Here is a 15,612-nt window from a genome sequence, read left to right as displayed (position 1 = left end):
CTAAAATAAGTGCTATTGAGAAAAGAACAAGAGGTCAAAGTTATCACTTAATCTTCCTGCCCATAACTTTGAAACAAAACTAATACTGCCATTTGGTGAAATACCAACTAATGCTTTCCATGTATTATGGTGCTTACATTGTGACATGGTTCGGGATTGTGACACCATAGCAGATGGTGTCTGAATAAAATTTCTGTGCCATCTAATATGATACGAGTGGTTGGATAATCATGAAATTGTTTTGGCATATATTTTCTGATCATGCTTTAAGGTGGAAATGGAAAGAGTGAAGGAAGTTCATAGTAAAGAAAGTTAATCCAAGTTGTGAAAATCTTACAAGCACTATGAAAAATTCATCTAATAAAGACAGCGATCTTTTGCGTCCTGGTTTCGACTTAACAGTGGTTTCGGTTTGATACTTAAGCTCGCCAGTGTTTTTTTCAAATGATTTTTGTTCATTCCAGTAATGAATACAATGTAGCTTTGGCTCAAAATATGTCAATACAGAAATAAGTGATTCATAATTTGGAAAGCCAGTGTATAATTTAATTGCTGATGGATCGTGTTTTATTCGTTCCAAATTAAATGTGTTAGTTTTGTATCTTAAAATTTCTTCACCCATTTGAACAATTTTAGTTTTTAATTGCGAAATTTTCTCATGAAATTGATTGATTTGTTTTTCGATCTCTGTCTGAAGCGTGCACACATTGGCCAAGATACACTGTGTCAAATGTATGCTTGCATATGAATGGTCTCTTAGGATATTCACCTCTTTGTTTTTCAATGTATAGAAGGGGGCATGCACAAATAAAAGTCTGTCTGGGTCTCGGCATCCACTGAACATCTGTTATCATCTTCCTCCAACAATGACCTATGCATGATTGATAATGGATTTGGTGACAATGGTGGAGACAATAAAGTACTGCAAAGTGTTGTTGCTGATAGGCTACCAATACTTTCACTAGTATCAAGGGAAAGCTTTTTTTTATTGGTAAATAGCTTCTCTAACTTGGTGCTGCTCGTGATGGTTTTGTTGAAATAAAACTTTGGTATAAATTTAACGAGGGTTTTACTCCTTTGTATAACCTCCATCTGTTTGGGTTTCGCTTATAGTCACCTTTCTTGAAGTGTAAGTCACAAAGACGTGTATACTGGTTGACAATAAATCCATCTTTACCACCATGCCTTTTTATCAAATTACACCAAACATTTTTCTCAGGATTTTTAGTGGGAAATTTAAAAAAATGGAATGGTGTTCTATTTCCAGATGTATCGTTATAAGTACTTCCACAGCCAAATGCTGCGCACTCAAAACCACGAGAGATTTTTCGCTTCCTAGCTCCCCCACTACTACTACTAGCCTTTTCGATATTTTCCATATTTATAATCCAAGAAAACAAGTTAAAATAATACGAAATCTTCCTATAAGTAGTGACTTTCTTGATGAAACGCAACACTCAAAATAAGTTTTATCTAAACTAACCTCGTTTTCATGCACAGCCCTTAAATTCGGCGTGTATTTTGCAGAACGAAAATCGATATTGAAATAGGTCTATTGAAGGAATGGACGCCAACTAATATACCACGTAGGAGGAGATTAAGTTTGGTAGGAACTTCCAATTTATTTTAAAAAAAACAATATTTATATTTCAATAAATACCATTCTAAAAAACTATAAAAACAATTTTTGTATACAATAACGAGCTCTGTAACACACAAACAACGAGAAAACAAACAAACAAACAAATAAGTAAACAAACAAGTAAAAGAGAAAATGCAAATGCAAATTCTTCTTATTCGGATAACTAAATTTGTAACTTGTTTTTAAGATTGGTAATGTTTCACAGTGGACTTTGCAAGAAAACATCTCTAACTTCCTATTACACTTCGCTTGAACTGGTAAACAAAACACAGCATTGTTCATTGTTTTTTTTCGAGTAGTGGCAGCAATATGGTAGCAGTAATATAGAGAGTAAATGAAAACTTAAAACGCTTAAAAGTTTGTTTGCTTACTTTTTGAAAATTCATAATAGTAGGCCAATAAAGCCGAGGAAGTTCATAAAAAACACATATTGAATCAATTATATACTTATTTACCACCATATACACAGAAAAAAAAACCGGTGATCTTATAAAGGTCTGATCTATGTAAAACACACCGGGCCAATCTCCATACCAAACTCTTCACCCTTGTCACCGATATCTTTTACGGCTACGTCTTGAAGAGGAAAGTACTCTAATTTTCTGGAACTCATCTCAAACACACTCTCGTGCCATTCACCATCTTTGACCTATAAATTTGAAACAGTAGGATTGCAGTATGGTGGAACCAACAAGATAATTTGATGGGTAGTTCTGGGATTCTCGTCCCAAATACCTCTGCGGTCCAAAAATGTTTGTCGCTTAGGGTCTGTAAAGTTTGGACCAATAAGATGGACTCTCATTGAGTCACAGAAAAGGCATTGGACAGGAAACCACTTTGTAATCAAATTGGTAATGTTTAGATGATTTAAAAACAGACTCAGTTAAAAATGCTTTGGAGAGATTTACTAAAATACGCAGGGTGAATCAAGTAGAAAATAAGGGGGTGATTGGCTTAGTTTAATCAACTTTGCAAGGCGTTTTTAAAAATATAAGCTTTCTTGTAAGGTAGATATTTCGAATTGCTTTCAGAAATACGAATATGAACACTAACCATGCATTCGTCTTTGATGATTAGTGTATGGAGTGTGGATGCTTTCTTAACATCCATCACTCTGTTATTATCCGTCTTTACACGTATGTCACTGTGAGAGTTCTTGCAGTGGTATGTGATATTTTGTCGGCAACGTGTGCTTAGAAGACGCATCATTTTTAGTTGCACGACGTCGCTAGCATACAGAATCTAAAAAAAGAAAGGATTGAATTAAAAACTTGAAGTTTATTTAAGTGATGCACAAAAAATTTATTCTTTCTGGGAGTTGTAATATGTTTCACAACGCCGTAACCTTTCTTATTTACATAAAAAAATCTTACGCCTTCTTTTTCTGCAATTAAATCTTTATACGCCCACATGTAACGATCGTTGCCACTATACCAGTCGCTTTTGTCGAACTAGATAAAAAAGTAAATAGATAAATGGATAAATGAATGAATAAATGAATAAATAAATAAATAAATAAATAAATAAATAAATGAATGAATGAATGAATGAATGAATGAATGAATGAATGAATGAATGAATGAATGAATGAATGAATGAATGAATGAATAAATAAATAAATAAATGAATGAATGATGAAATGTTAACGGAAAATAAATGAAATGTTAACGGAAAATAAGTATATATATATTTTATGTTTCTCCATGTGTTCTATGCAAGTTGCATGGATGATCTTCCTGAACTTATAAAAGATTTATTGCACAAAATAAAAGGTAAACGAATACAAGCTGAAGGACATACCACAGATAGTCTTGGATATATACACGTTTCAAAGTTGGTTGCGTTGCAATGTACGAGGATAGCATCATCAGGCGATCCTTCATTCGGATCAATCCAATAGTCACCTAAAAATCATTAAAAATATTTTAATCAGGGTGGAAGAATCACTCCTCATAAAGAAGAACATTAATTTTCGCGTTTAAAAGATTTCACACATTTTGTTGTTTACAAATATTTTCGCATTAAAACATTTTCGCGAATGATTATGATCAAAGAGAACAATTATATTACGTTTACGCGATTTCGCTATGATTTTCTTCCATTTATTTTCTCAGCAAAATTGGACCCACCTATCCCCTCTTAACATGTTCGAATTCTTGCAGAAGCTTATACAGGCAATATTATATTTTCGCCAATCTTAAAATTTCATAGTTTTGTTCGCGAGAAATTATTCTCGCGAACGAGGTGAACTTGTGTATTTCACGCGAAGTAATTTCTGCCGTTAGGTAAAAACACTAAATTTAGCGAATTTCTTTCATCTAAAAGAAATTTCTTGAAAAAGATTATGATTCTATCTATAATTTTGATCAGAGTTTTAAGTATCAAAAATAGCAAGAGGCTGGAAAGAAGCTTTACTTGTCTGAAGGGATACAAATGAATAACAAAGGCACTGATAGAAATAACAGAGCATCTGTGATGTCATATAACATGGTGTCGTACCGAAGTCGCACTTCAGTGTGTAGTACCGAAGTCGCACTTCGATATGCGGCTCACGCATTCTAATGATGTGAACTTTAAACACAATATCGATAAAAAAAAACTGTAAATAGTCATACTGGTTGTTTTATCCGGATTGGTGCGGAATAATTCAGCACAAGTTATCGCTGGATTTGATCTGCTCCCCAATTTCTTTTTCACCACAATATCGTTAATAACTGTATTCCATAAGTTGTCGAAATTTTTTAACACTTCATAGTGCTGTAAGAGAGCATAAAATAACAGTCAATACGATAAATGGTATTCATCTAAAGGTTGTAATGCATGACAAGTCGTACGCTAGTGGAAAGGTCAACTAGCGTGCGATGTGTCATATCAATGTTTTTTTTATCTGTCTAGATGATTTGCCAATGAGCGTGCATGTCTATTGTTCCCAACGCGAAATCAAAACATTACATCGTACGTAAAGTGGTGTAAATGAGTCAAAAATAGAACGTGTGAAAAATAAATGAGGGATGAGGGATCAAGGGAAAAAGAAGTAAATTTAAAAAGGTCAATTATTCGACGAGTAGAAGGTGTTAGAATTTGTTTTATGTTTTGCTCAAGAAGGTCGATGACAAACTCATTTATAATGAACGAACTGCCAATTTTAAAAAACAAAGGAGAAATTATCTTGCTTTCCTACCTTTTTTAAAACAGTTGGGATGTCATTTTGATCAAATTCTTTGTCATCAACCTGCACAGACACGAAACAGTCTTGTTAAACATGAGACTTATATGATACAATGAGACTGCAAATAAACGAACGGATATACCTTACGAAAACAACCCCTAAGAATTCTAGTACTTACTGAACGTCGTTTTCTGGATGACCTGCCACCTGGTGGTCCCTTCTGACCGCCACCAGCGTTGATGTAATCCCAGAAATTTCCAGCTAAAGCGCCAGACACATCTCCTGGAGGTCCTGATGGTCCGGGAGGACCGGCTGGTCCAGCCGTACCGGGTTTACCTGAGTCTCCTGGCAATCCAGTTCTGCCCATAGCTCCTCTAGGTCCATCATTTCCTGTTAGACCCTTTTCACCAGTAACTCCTTCTTTACCATCTGGGCCTGTTTCGCCCGAATTACCCTATAAATCGAAAGCATTTTCAAAATAATTTAAGTAATTCCAAACGAGGTATTAAAGTCAGACGGGTTACTAATCAAAAGGAATTACAGTAAAACTAACCTGTGGACCGCTATATCCCATCGGTCCATCAGGGCCGTCATCACCCTTTTCCCCTGTGTCACCAGGTGGGCCCTGCATGCCATATCTGCCCATAGTACCTTTGCGGCCTTTTGATCCATCTCTTCCAGTGATGCCTTTTTTCCCATTAGGACCTTTGTCACCACGGTCGCCTCTTCCACCTCGTTTTCCTTGTTTTCCGGAATTACCATTTGCTCCTGTTAGTCCCACAAAACCAGTAGGTCCTTCTGGTCCAGGTCCTCCTGTGTCACCAATATCTCCAAACCCTCCTTGTGCTCCATTATCCCCGCGGTCACCTAATTCTCCTTTAGGTCCTTGTGCTCCAAGTGATCCATCTGCCCCATTATTACCTGGTTTTCCGTCTCGACCATTTCTTCCAGCTAGACCTTCAGTTCCCGCAGGACCTTCTTTTCCTCTTGTCCCTCGCTTTCCTGCAAGGCCTGGGTGTCCATTAGGACCAGGAAAACCCTTTAGACCATCTTCACCAGTTCTTCCTTTTTTTCCAGGTCTACCACGCACACCTTGCTGACCAGGAGGTCCCTGGGGGCCAATTGGTCCAACGAGACCTTGAACACCTTGTTTTCCTGGGGTTCCAGGATTACCATCCGTACCATCTTTTCCAGGTGGTCCCTGTTCACCAGGTGTACCTGGTTTTCCAGGATCTCCAGGTTCACCTAATGGTCCCTTGTTTCCAGTTTTGCCAGCAACACCAGGTGGTCCAAGAGGACCATCCGGACCAATGGGTCCAGCTGGTCCTTGCACGCCAGGCATACCCATTGCGCCTACTTCACCAATTGGACCAATATCTCCAGTTAATCCTTTTTCTCCACGCCTTCCGGCTAAACCCTAAATGTCATTAAATCAATCTAGGTAAACAATAAAAAATACGAAGATAAAAAGGAGATAATGTTTTTCCTTACTGTTTGACCAGCAACACCGGCATCTCCATCAGGTCCAACCTCTCCAGAATCACCCTAAAACAAGTGTTTAGTTGAGTATTTCCACGTAATTCTGCATTTTTATAACCCTGATTAAAAACAGTAAAAACATGAACCAATACGAGGTGCTACTGCAAAATAAAAAACGACTAAATTTCAGACATCATCAACTGCTGCTATTAATGTATTCGCTAACAGTAGATGTTATATGCAACGATTGATGACTTCTCTTTTTCTCATATGCTCCGGCCTGTCCCTGAGCAAAGAAGACTGCAAAACACACCTAATTTTACAAACATACCCGATCACCAACTGGTCCTTTAACACCACGTGGTCCAGGAGGTCCGTTTGGCCCCTGAAATTAACACAAAAAATGAGGCATAGTTTGTTTTACTGAAATATCACAATTGTATACAAAAATATGAAATAAATTTATGAAATATAACAATCGTAAAAAATAAACAAAGAAATTACCCTAAGTCCAGAAGGTCCTGGTAACCCAGGAACTCCAGGTTTTCCAGTTTTTCCAACTTCACCAACAGGGCCTGGATTGCCATCAAGTCCAGGATTACCATCAGGACCCTACAAAAATTTCTCGTATTTAATTATAAAAAATAGTTTTTTCTATCATATAAAGAATACTTCGCTTACTATAGCTCCTCTGGTACCAGGTAAACCTCGAGCTCCAGTTAAACCAGTTGGGCCCTGAAAATAGGAATTGGTTTATATATTTCAAATTATATTGTTTCCATTTCTTTGGCATGTGGTGAGTAATAAGGTGGTTCCGTGAAACAACAATTTGCGGCTTATCGCCTTTAGTTTCAAAAGTATTTTTGTAGACAAAGAAGAGTTTTGAGTTAAGTTCTTATTGACATGAAAGGACAAAATATTCTAGTTGCAATATCATCATACTTCCTGACCAAGTACAAGACGAAAACGGGATAATTTTTACAGCAGACGCTTTCCCCCAGAATGTGTATTAAAAGATCGCCTAAGTATGAAATCTTGACCCAAAATCGCCGTAAATTGCTACCGATTATGAATAAGGGACTGTCAGACTCGATAGCTGTCAAAACAATGCAGGCCAATTTAAAAATAAATACATAATTAAAATTAAAAATACACACTCTAGACCCAGCATTTCCATCTTGTCCCTTTTTTCCATTAATTCCTGGCAGCCCCTAAAATTAAAAAAAAGTTCTACTTCACACCAGTAGTGTACTTCTGATAGTAGACAAACCAGTCAAAAAACAAAAACAACGATGTAATGATATTCAAATAAAACGAATTACAGAAAATAACCCGTAAAGAAATACAAAGAGCAGGCAACAATGAAGGGTGAATAGTAACTTACCCTTGCTCCTTTTCGACCTTGATTCCCCGGTGGTCCTGTCGGTCCATTTGGACCCTGACTTCCCCGCATACCAGTTAAACCAGGTGTGCCAGGTACACCCGTATCTCCTTGTCCGCCATCAGTTCCGGGATCACCACGCTCACCGGGCTTTCCACGCACCCCTGGAGTCCCTGGCAAACCAGCTGTGCCAGGAGCACCTTGATCGCCCTAGAAATACATTTAGATTATGGCCAACCAGGGTTTCTTCGTTTATAATAAAACAAGATAGTTTTATTATAAAAGTTTTAAATCAGGTTTAAAACACCTTCAAAACTTACATTTTGGCCAGGGTTCCCAGGTCGTCCTGCTGACCCCTTTGCTCCTATCAAACCGTCAAGTCCAATTAAACCAGTTTCTCCCCTTGGTCCGGCTGAACCTTGGATTCCAGGTGCTCCAGGAGAGCCAGGTTCTCCTGCTGGTCCAATTGCACCCTTGAAGAAAAATGATACATAATAATAAAAGAACAGTGTGTAAGCGATAAAAGATAGCTAAAATGGAGATATTCTCTTACGGTTTCACCAGGCTGTCCAACCACACCAGGCGCTCCTCGTGCTCCAGACTCACCCTAACAAAATATGTGAATTTAACGGCATCTTATTATTTGCAAATATAAATATGACATGTTAAGTTTAACATAAAATAAAATTGTACCGGGAATCCTTTTGCTCCATCTGCACCTTTCTGTCCTGAATCACCTGTTTCACCTGGCTCACCATTTGCACCACCAGCACCCACAGGACCAGGTAACCCTTGCAAACCCTAAAGGTAGAAAACATAAGCTTCTCAACCAAAACGTTTATTGATAAAACTACCGCGACGATAAAACCATTTTACACCTGTTAAAATGGAGGGTTCTTAAAAAAGGATGTGGTGGGTTACACCAAGGACGTAAGGTGGCTCTATATTTTTTTTGAGGCTCAAAAAATTTTTTTTGAATTGTGAGTTTTTTTGCTTAAAGTCATCTTATATCACCCCCTAAAATAATTTTTTGAAAATCGAAGTGGAAAGTACAAAATTTTGCATAATTAGGAGGGGTGAATCCTGGAATTTTGAATTTTCCCTTAGCAACTGGGTAGGGTTCTGTTGTTAGGGGCTTTCTGCCTCAACCAGTAACCAGTTTTTGTTGAAATTGCGCCCGAATGAACCACGGGTAATATCGAACTAAATGGCGCCTCATATTTTCGTGTATAATGTATACGGAGTCAATAGGGTGGCGGAGAAATTGGCAGTGAAGCTTCTTGAAGTCTATGAAACCTTGTTTTGACTTGTGTGCTGTTTTGATCAATATCTGGAGATAAAATGGAACAATACTTCTATTTCTTGTTATTCTTTATTCACTTTATATCTTTCTGTTTATTTAGAACTAATTAAATAAAATGGTTGGAATTAAAAAACGAAGCAAATACAAGAAAAAACGTAAAGGTTATAAAGGCGCACCGAAAGAAAATAACAATGTCACAACAAACTTTTCACCTGATAAATTCAACAGATCTCTTGACAAAATAGAAAGAAATTGTCCTTTGAGAGCTAAGGAGCGTGAAGGTGTGTTTACTCGAAAGCGGGTATTAACCGAACTGGGACTGTCGCCGCCCGATAGCCAAGCATCCAAAGTATCCAAACGGCCGTGCTTTGGAAACAAAATTATTGACAGTTCTCTTCTACAAAAAGGATTTGAACTCTCAACAATCTGTAAGAGCTCTAAGAATCCTAAAAGCAGGTTGATTTTGTTGCAGGATGATTCTAGAAGGCATGGCTTGAAGGAACAATTGTCATTGAAATGTATGCAACGCCTGCACCGATTTCGAAACTAGCAAATCAATTTCTCACACGTCCGAGATAAATTTAAGGGCAACAAAATCCAGCTTTTCCAGTGGATTTGGACTCACTGCTCTCCAAAAGTTATGCTCTACCTTAAATTTACCCCAACCACCAACCCCAGCTAGCTTCAATCAAAATGTGAAGCGTCTTTCAGAAGCGAGCAAAGCCGTGGTAACAGAGACATTACGAATAAGTGCTGAAAACATATAGAAATTTTTAATCAATAACAATGGTAAAGGGAAAGATATTGATCCAGATATTTTTGAGTGTAGTGTCTCAGTAGATGGTACTTGGCGGAAAAGATATGGGTTTTCGTCTTTGCTTGGTGTTGTATACATTATCTAGATTATGTCGTCAAGTCTAAAATATGTTTTGTTGGTGCAGCAATCCGGAGTAACCAAGGACGTTTAAAAACCATGACTGATGCTGTTTGGGCTATCTTTGATCACACCATTCTGGGTGGGAAAAAATCATTGGATGAACAGTATAAGTTCTGCCCAAGGTCGTCAACGTCGTGGTGTCCTTACCAAAAGGACAAAATAAATGGAACATCAAGGTACAACCAAGACCGTTGCTTGCCAAACATTTTGTGCTGAGTTAAAACCCATCTTTGATAGATTGTCCTGCTTTACCCTTCTAGAAAGGTGTGGAAGGGATTTACTAAGAACCAAACGAATCTATTAATAACATCCTCTGGGCTAAATGCCCAAAGCAGGTTTTCTGTGGTAAGGCAAAACTTGAGGCTGCAGCAGCCCAAACCATTATTGCTTGGAATGTGGGGGCTGCAGGACATGGAGCAATTCTAGAGAAAGTAGTCATAACTGACATTGGTACTAACACTCTGATTGGTTACCAACAAGAAAACAAGAAACGCATTTATCATAAAAGCCGAAAGGTCACATCTTATTACCGGAGACGTCGTCAGAGACTGAGATTCTTGAGAAAGATATGCAAAAGCTCTGCTAAATCTTATCAATCTGGTGGTTTCACAGTTAACAAACTGCCTGATAAAGATATCATTGTAGATAAACTAAATCAAAGGGTCTAGTTGTCCTTCACCAAAGACGGTGACAAGCGACGAATGGAGGGAACCTGAAATTTTATTTGTTTCAGACAGGGAGTATATTAGATAACTGTTTATCTATATTTTTTGGATTTTGACAAATTATTATGTTGTATATATTTATCTTATGATATAAATAGGTTTATAGGATGATTTTTCACCAGAATTACTTAAAGATTGCCCTCAAATGCAAAATTTTTACTATTTTGACGTGACAATTATCTTTTTTGGCGATTTCCCGGAAATAAGGTTTTTGAGCTTTGAGAAAAGATTGTGACTGTTGTAGTCATCCTTTTGAGCTGAAATTTTCAGGAGAGGTTCAGATCAATGTTTAGATTGTTCTAAATGAAGAAAATTTCATTTTGATCACTTGTATGGTTGCTATCATTCAGAACATTTCGATTTCCTAACTTAAGAAATCTTTTCTTGACTAAAATCTATTGTTTCTATTGTCATCACCCTATTGTCACATTGGCATGACATGTCAAGTCAATTTTTTACTTTTTGAAAAGCCAAAAGGTCATTCTATCATCATGTGAACAATAAGAAAAATTTTAAGTTCAAATATATTATTATTATTATTATTCCGAACATTTATACAGGATATCGCCACTTCAGTGTTTGAAACAGTGTTATCAATGTTTGTCCTGCGTTCGGAATGTATACATTATGTATACCCCGGTAATACCTACTTAATTTCCCTCACATGGCATGGGTTGAGCCGTAGCTGTAGTAAAGACACTTGCTAAACATGCCGCGCTGTAGACTGAACCACGGATCTTGTGATTACAAAGAGAACTTCATAACCACAAGGCCACGCGCTACATTATAATTGTGGCTAAAACAAATCAATTAAAATTTCACAGGACTTATCATGAAAATCTGAGTACTGAATTACATGGCAAATAAAAGTGAAAACTGGTGCTATAATTTCCCATGTTGATAGTCGCTTACCTGAGCTCCTTGTACTCCTTTATCACCATCTTTTCCACTAAGTCCCGTTTGTCCATGTTTACCGTCTCGTCCAGCTACACCTGGTTTACCAACGCTTCCAGAATCACCAGGAAAGCCTTTGGCCCCTGATAAACCAGTATATCCCTAACGAGTTTAATTCAACATTACACATTAAGATCCTTTTATTATAATTTTTATTTCTGATACAGAAAAACTGTGTTAAATTAGTAGTTACTTACCCTGGAACCTGGATTTCCTAATGGTCCTTGTTTACCAGGCAAACCTTGATTACCCTGCAATAATCAAAATTCCATTTTTATTGTCTTGACCATAAAAAAACACACACACAAGCATCATTATTGTTTTAAATTTTTAGATACCAAGTGGTTTAGAAACAAAAAAACTAGGTAAACATTCTGCCGCTAAAGACGAGCATTCTTAAGTTCCACAAGTAACCATTTAGCACCTGTTGACACATCTTGAGACACGTAAAACGCTATTAAAAATAAACCATAACCTACTTTTGCACCAACACGACCAGTCTGTCCCGGATCTCCAGGTTGACCTTGTCTTCCCTGGCCCCCGGCCACACCTGGTCTGCCTCTAGGTCCAGCTGATCCAGTCTTTCCTTGCGTTCCTTGTTGACCTAACGGACCCTTTAATCCGGGTTCACCTTGATCACCTGTTTCTCCTTTGACACCAGAAACACCCCGTCTTCCATTCTCACCTCTAGCACCTTTTGGTCCAAGTAAACCAGGTGGACCATCACCACCGGCAGGACCCTAAACATATACACATAGGGAGTGTGGAGTCTTTTTAAAAAAATTCCAGTTTTTAAAAGTACGTGTTCAAGCGTATTAAATACAGGCTATAAATATAACTCGCTGATTAAAATAAGAGTATAACATTCCTAAACTCAGGTTATATCACACATGTAAATTACACTTACAATCTCTCCTCTTTGGCCTGCAGGACCTAAAGGACCCACTTGTCCAGGCAAACCCTGAAAAATAATTCCAATTGTCAAGATCTGTTAAAGTCAACGTGAAATTTATCAACAAGCAGAATACTCACTGGGGGTCCATCTGGACCAGTTTGTCCCGCTTTTCCATCTTCTCCAGGGGCACCAGGCCCACCAATTGGCCCTTGCTCTCCTTGTGGACCTTCATCTCCAACACCTCCTTTAACACCCCTTCCTCCCATTGATCCAGATTCTCCTTTAGCACCACGATTTCCCCTCGGTCCGGGCTGACCTTTTGCCCCAATTGGTCCCTAAAATCAGTTTAAAATTTTCAAGCAATACAAAATGGTTTTTCTTCATATAAAAACTTTTTAATATAAATACTCACATTTGGTCCAAATTGTCCCTCTTTTCCATCAGGACCAGGTAAACCTCTCTGTCCTGGTGGACCAACTGGACCCTCTGGACCTTCTTCGCCAGGGTATCCAGATGGTCCTAGATCTCCTCGGGCACCTTTTTCGCCAGAATATCCCTATTACCATAAAAGATGTATAATAGGACTTTCATGGTTTTTTAACATTTTTTTTTTATAAAAACATTACAAATTTGGGAAGGGTTTTGTTTTTTAAAACTAGCGTCATCTTGTCAGATAAATAAGTAAATTTACAGGGGTAATTGCCATAGATACTGGTTTAAGGTTTACTAATATACTGTTAAAATTATTATAGAATAATTAAAAGACTGCGTGTTTAAAACTTTGGGAAAGCTTCTCGATTTATTAAATCATTATCAATGCTAAAAAACTACAGTAAACTATAGATAAAAAATTAGTTTTATTTAGAAATGATATAACATAGATTTTGTTACTTCCTTGTGCACGTATTTTATTGTTTTTTTGGTTTTATTTCTTCTTTACTTACATAATTACCTCTCAATATAAATAATTATTACATGTGCATAAATGAATGTAAATGTTTTGAATACCGTTTTTAGCACTGATAATAATTTAGTAAAATCGAAAAGCTTTTGCTGAATTTTAAACAAGTTTTCTTTTAATTATTATATAACAATATTAAGATATAGCAAACTATCAAATTATATTGGTAAAAGTTATTACCTTTGGTCCTTTTTTTCCTTTATCACCGACATCACCTTCACCACCGCCGATTCCTTGCTGTCCTTTCCATCCAAACGGTCCTTGTGGGCCAGGGATACCACGGCCACCAGGTTGGCCTGGCCTGCCTAGCTCTCCCTGCGGTCCTTGCTCTCCAGGGGCACCCTAAAAACAGAAAAGGTTGACAATCGTACATTCACATTGCGTTCAATAGGTATAAATGATGAAATAAGCTTAATGCGTACTGGTGTTCCATCCGTTCCGGATTCTCCTTTTTGACCAGGATTACCAAAAAATCCTCTCGGCCCAGCAGGGCCATCACGTCCAGGTTTTCCAGGTTTTCCATCATCACCAGGATCTCCTGCACTTCCAACGTCACCAGATGCACCGGGAGGTCCCACTGGACCCTTTCGCATATCATAAATTATATTTCCTGGACCTGGTACAGCTTCGCCTTCAATTACACCAACTGCTCCTGCTTCTGGGTCTGGTCCTTTAGTATTTGACCCATCTGGTCCATCACCAAACCCTCCAGGAGGTCCTTTGTCACCGTCCATACCTTTCTCACCCTTCATGCCAGGTTCTCCCTAAAAAGCAGCAAATACAAATAAAACTTTAATGTTTTCACGCACAGTTGTATATTAAAGAAGATATAACATAAATGTCCATACTTTTTTCCCAATTTTTCCTGGCTTGCCATCAGGACCAGACATCCCTTTCTCACCCTGGTAAAAGATTTTGTAAAAACAGTTTTAACACATTATTACATATGTTATTTCACAAACCTCTCAGGTAAATTGACTTTTCATAAAATTTTAATTCTTCTGTTCAGTTGGCTTGCTAATTTTAGTGGATATGTTAATGTAAAACAAAGACATTTACTTAAAAAAGTTTAAATAATTCCGCAAAATAATAAATTAGTGGCAGTACCTTTTCACCCGGTGGACCGGGTGGCCCTGGAGGACCAGGTCGAGTAATATTTGGTGGCTTTAGATTACCTAAAAGCAAGATTTTATTTCAGCAACCATGGCAATTATTAAAAAAAATTGTAATCATCTGGCATAATTCCTTTTTGTAACAAAACAAAACAAATAAAAAACAACAACAACAACAACAACAACAACAACAACAACAACAACAACAACACAATGAGTGATTATTTATCAACATTAATTCAATTTATTTATCAACAATAATTCAATATGTGTGTGCAATTAGCATTATAAATAATATATTTAAGAGAAAAAAAATATGCAATAAATAATTATAAAATGAACACTGACTCTATGCATCTAGGATATTACTAAACTGGAAAACTTACTGACAATATATTACCACAAAATGTAAGGTGTACAGAAAGGCTACATCTAGCTTATATCTAGACTATAACTAATGCTGCAATGGGCAGACTGTTCTTTAGATGTGTTTATAAACTAGATACTACGGAATCTTACTAATGTTGCGATGTACTACTGAAAACTTTTTTTAGAACCACCTAACAGACACGTTAAACAGCGTTATTGACATTAATGTAAGTTAAAAGTTCTTTCAAATCCATTCTTGGTTAATCCTAAAATGAAAAAGGAAAGCCATAGTTTAAGAAGAAACTAATATTTAGCATTAGAAGCAACACATACTTGGTTTATTATTTATTTCTGTAAGACAGGCGAGAGATTGTGGATTTTTAATAATAAATGTATACTGACCAGTTTTAATGTTGTACTGTAAAATACAAACTCAGAGGACAAAACGGGCTTTTTATTTTACAGCACAATAACAAAACCAGCCAATATCCGCATCATTACCTGACCATATCTTATTTTACGTTTTCTGATGTAAACAGAAAGTTCGAAGGAATTTCTTAAGTATTATGTTATTCCAAAATTGCCAAGGAAAAAAACACATGTTTGGTATGATGCTTTTAAATCGTCCCAAAAGATTGATTGATTTACACTTTTGCAAGTTCACAAAACAAATTGAAATCATCGT

At 37.1% G+C, this 15,612-nt stretch overlaps 1 protein-coding gene across 4 annotated transcripts in view; it reads right to left on the bottom strand.

The window, feature by feature from the left end:
- Window positions 1-1,602: 1,602 nt before the first annotated feature.
- The window catches only part of LOC130621473 (collagen alpha-1(II) chain-like), a 30,521-nt gene continuing 16,511 nt past the window's right edge, over window positions 1,603-15,612 (bottom strand). For all 4 annotated transcript variants that reach the window (XM_057436758.1, XM_057436759.1, XM_057436761.1 and 1 more), the window contains exons 10-36: window positions 14,554-14,621; window positions 14,295-14,348; window positions 13,869-14,210; window positions 13,627-13,788; window positions 12,898-13,041; window positions 12,623-12,820; window positions 12,498-12,551; window positions 12,070-12,330; window positions 11,788-11,841; window positions 11,549-11,692; window positions 8,365-8,472; window positions 8,225-8,278; window positions 7,992-8,144; window positions 7,675-7,881; window positions 7,448-7,501; window positions 6,972-7,025; window positions 6,795-6,902; window positions 6,622-6,675; window positions 6,303-6,356; window positions 5,365-6,228; window positions 4,990-5,265; window positions 4,824-4,874; window positions 4,258-4,399; window positions 3,443-3,546; window positions 3,016-3,093; window positions 2,696-2,884; window positions 1,603-2,291 (exon numbers count right to left, since the gene is read on the bottom strand). In XM_057436758.1, the coding sequence (XP_057292741.1) occupies window positions 2,145-2,291; window positions 2,696-2,884; window positions 3,016-3,093; window positions 3,443-3,546; window positions 4,258-4,399; window positions 4,824-4,874; window positions 4,990-5,265; window positions 5,365-6,228; window positions 6,303-6,356; window positions 6,622-6,675; window positions 6,795-6,902; window positions 6,972-7,025; window positions 7,448-7,501; window positions 7,675-7,881; window positions 7,992-8,144; window positions 8,225-8,278; window positions 8,365-8,472; window positions 11,549-11,692; window positions 11,788-11,841; window positions 12,070-12,330; window positions 12,498-12,551; window positions 12,623-12,820; window positions 12,898-13,041; window positions 13,627-13,788; window positions 13,869-14,210; window positions 14,295-14,348; window positions 14,554-14,621 (4,178 nt within the window). In that variant the 3' untranslated portion in view covers window positions 1,603-2,144. The remainder of the gene's footprint in view (window positions 2,292-2,695; window positions 2,885-3,015; window positions 3,094-3,442; window positions 3,547-4,257; window positions 4,400-4,823; window positions 4,875-4,989; window positions 5,266-5,364; window positions 6,229-6,302; window positions 6,357-6,621; window positions 6,676-6,794; window positions 6,903-6,971; window positions 7,026-7,447; window positions 7,502-7,674; window positions 7,882-7,991; window positions 8,145-8,224; window positions 8,279-8,364; window positions 8,473-11,548; window positions 11,693-11,787; window positions 11,842-12,069; window positions 12,331-12,497; window positions 12,552-12,622; window positions 12,821-12,897; window positions 13,042-13,626; window positions 13,789-13,868; window positions 14,211-14,294; window positions 14,349-14,553; window positions 14,622-15,612) is intronic.

Source organism: Hydractinia symbiolongicarpus, chromosome 12, assembly GCF_029227915.1.
Source record: "Hydractinia symbiolongicarpus strain clone_291-10 chromosome 12, HSymV2.1, whole genome shotgun sequence".
NCBI lineage: Eukaryota > Metazoa > Cnidaria > Hydrozoa > Anthoathecata > Hydractiniidae > Hydractinia > Hydractinia symbiolongicarpus.
This window is presented reverse-complemented; position numbering and strand designations above follow the sequence as displayed.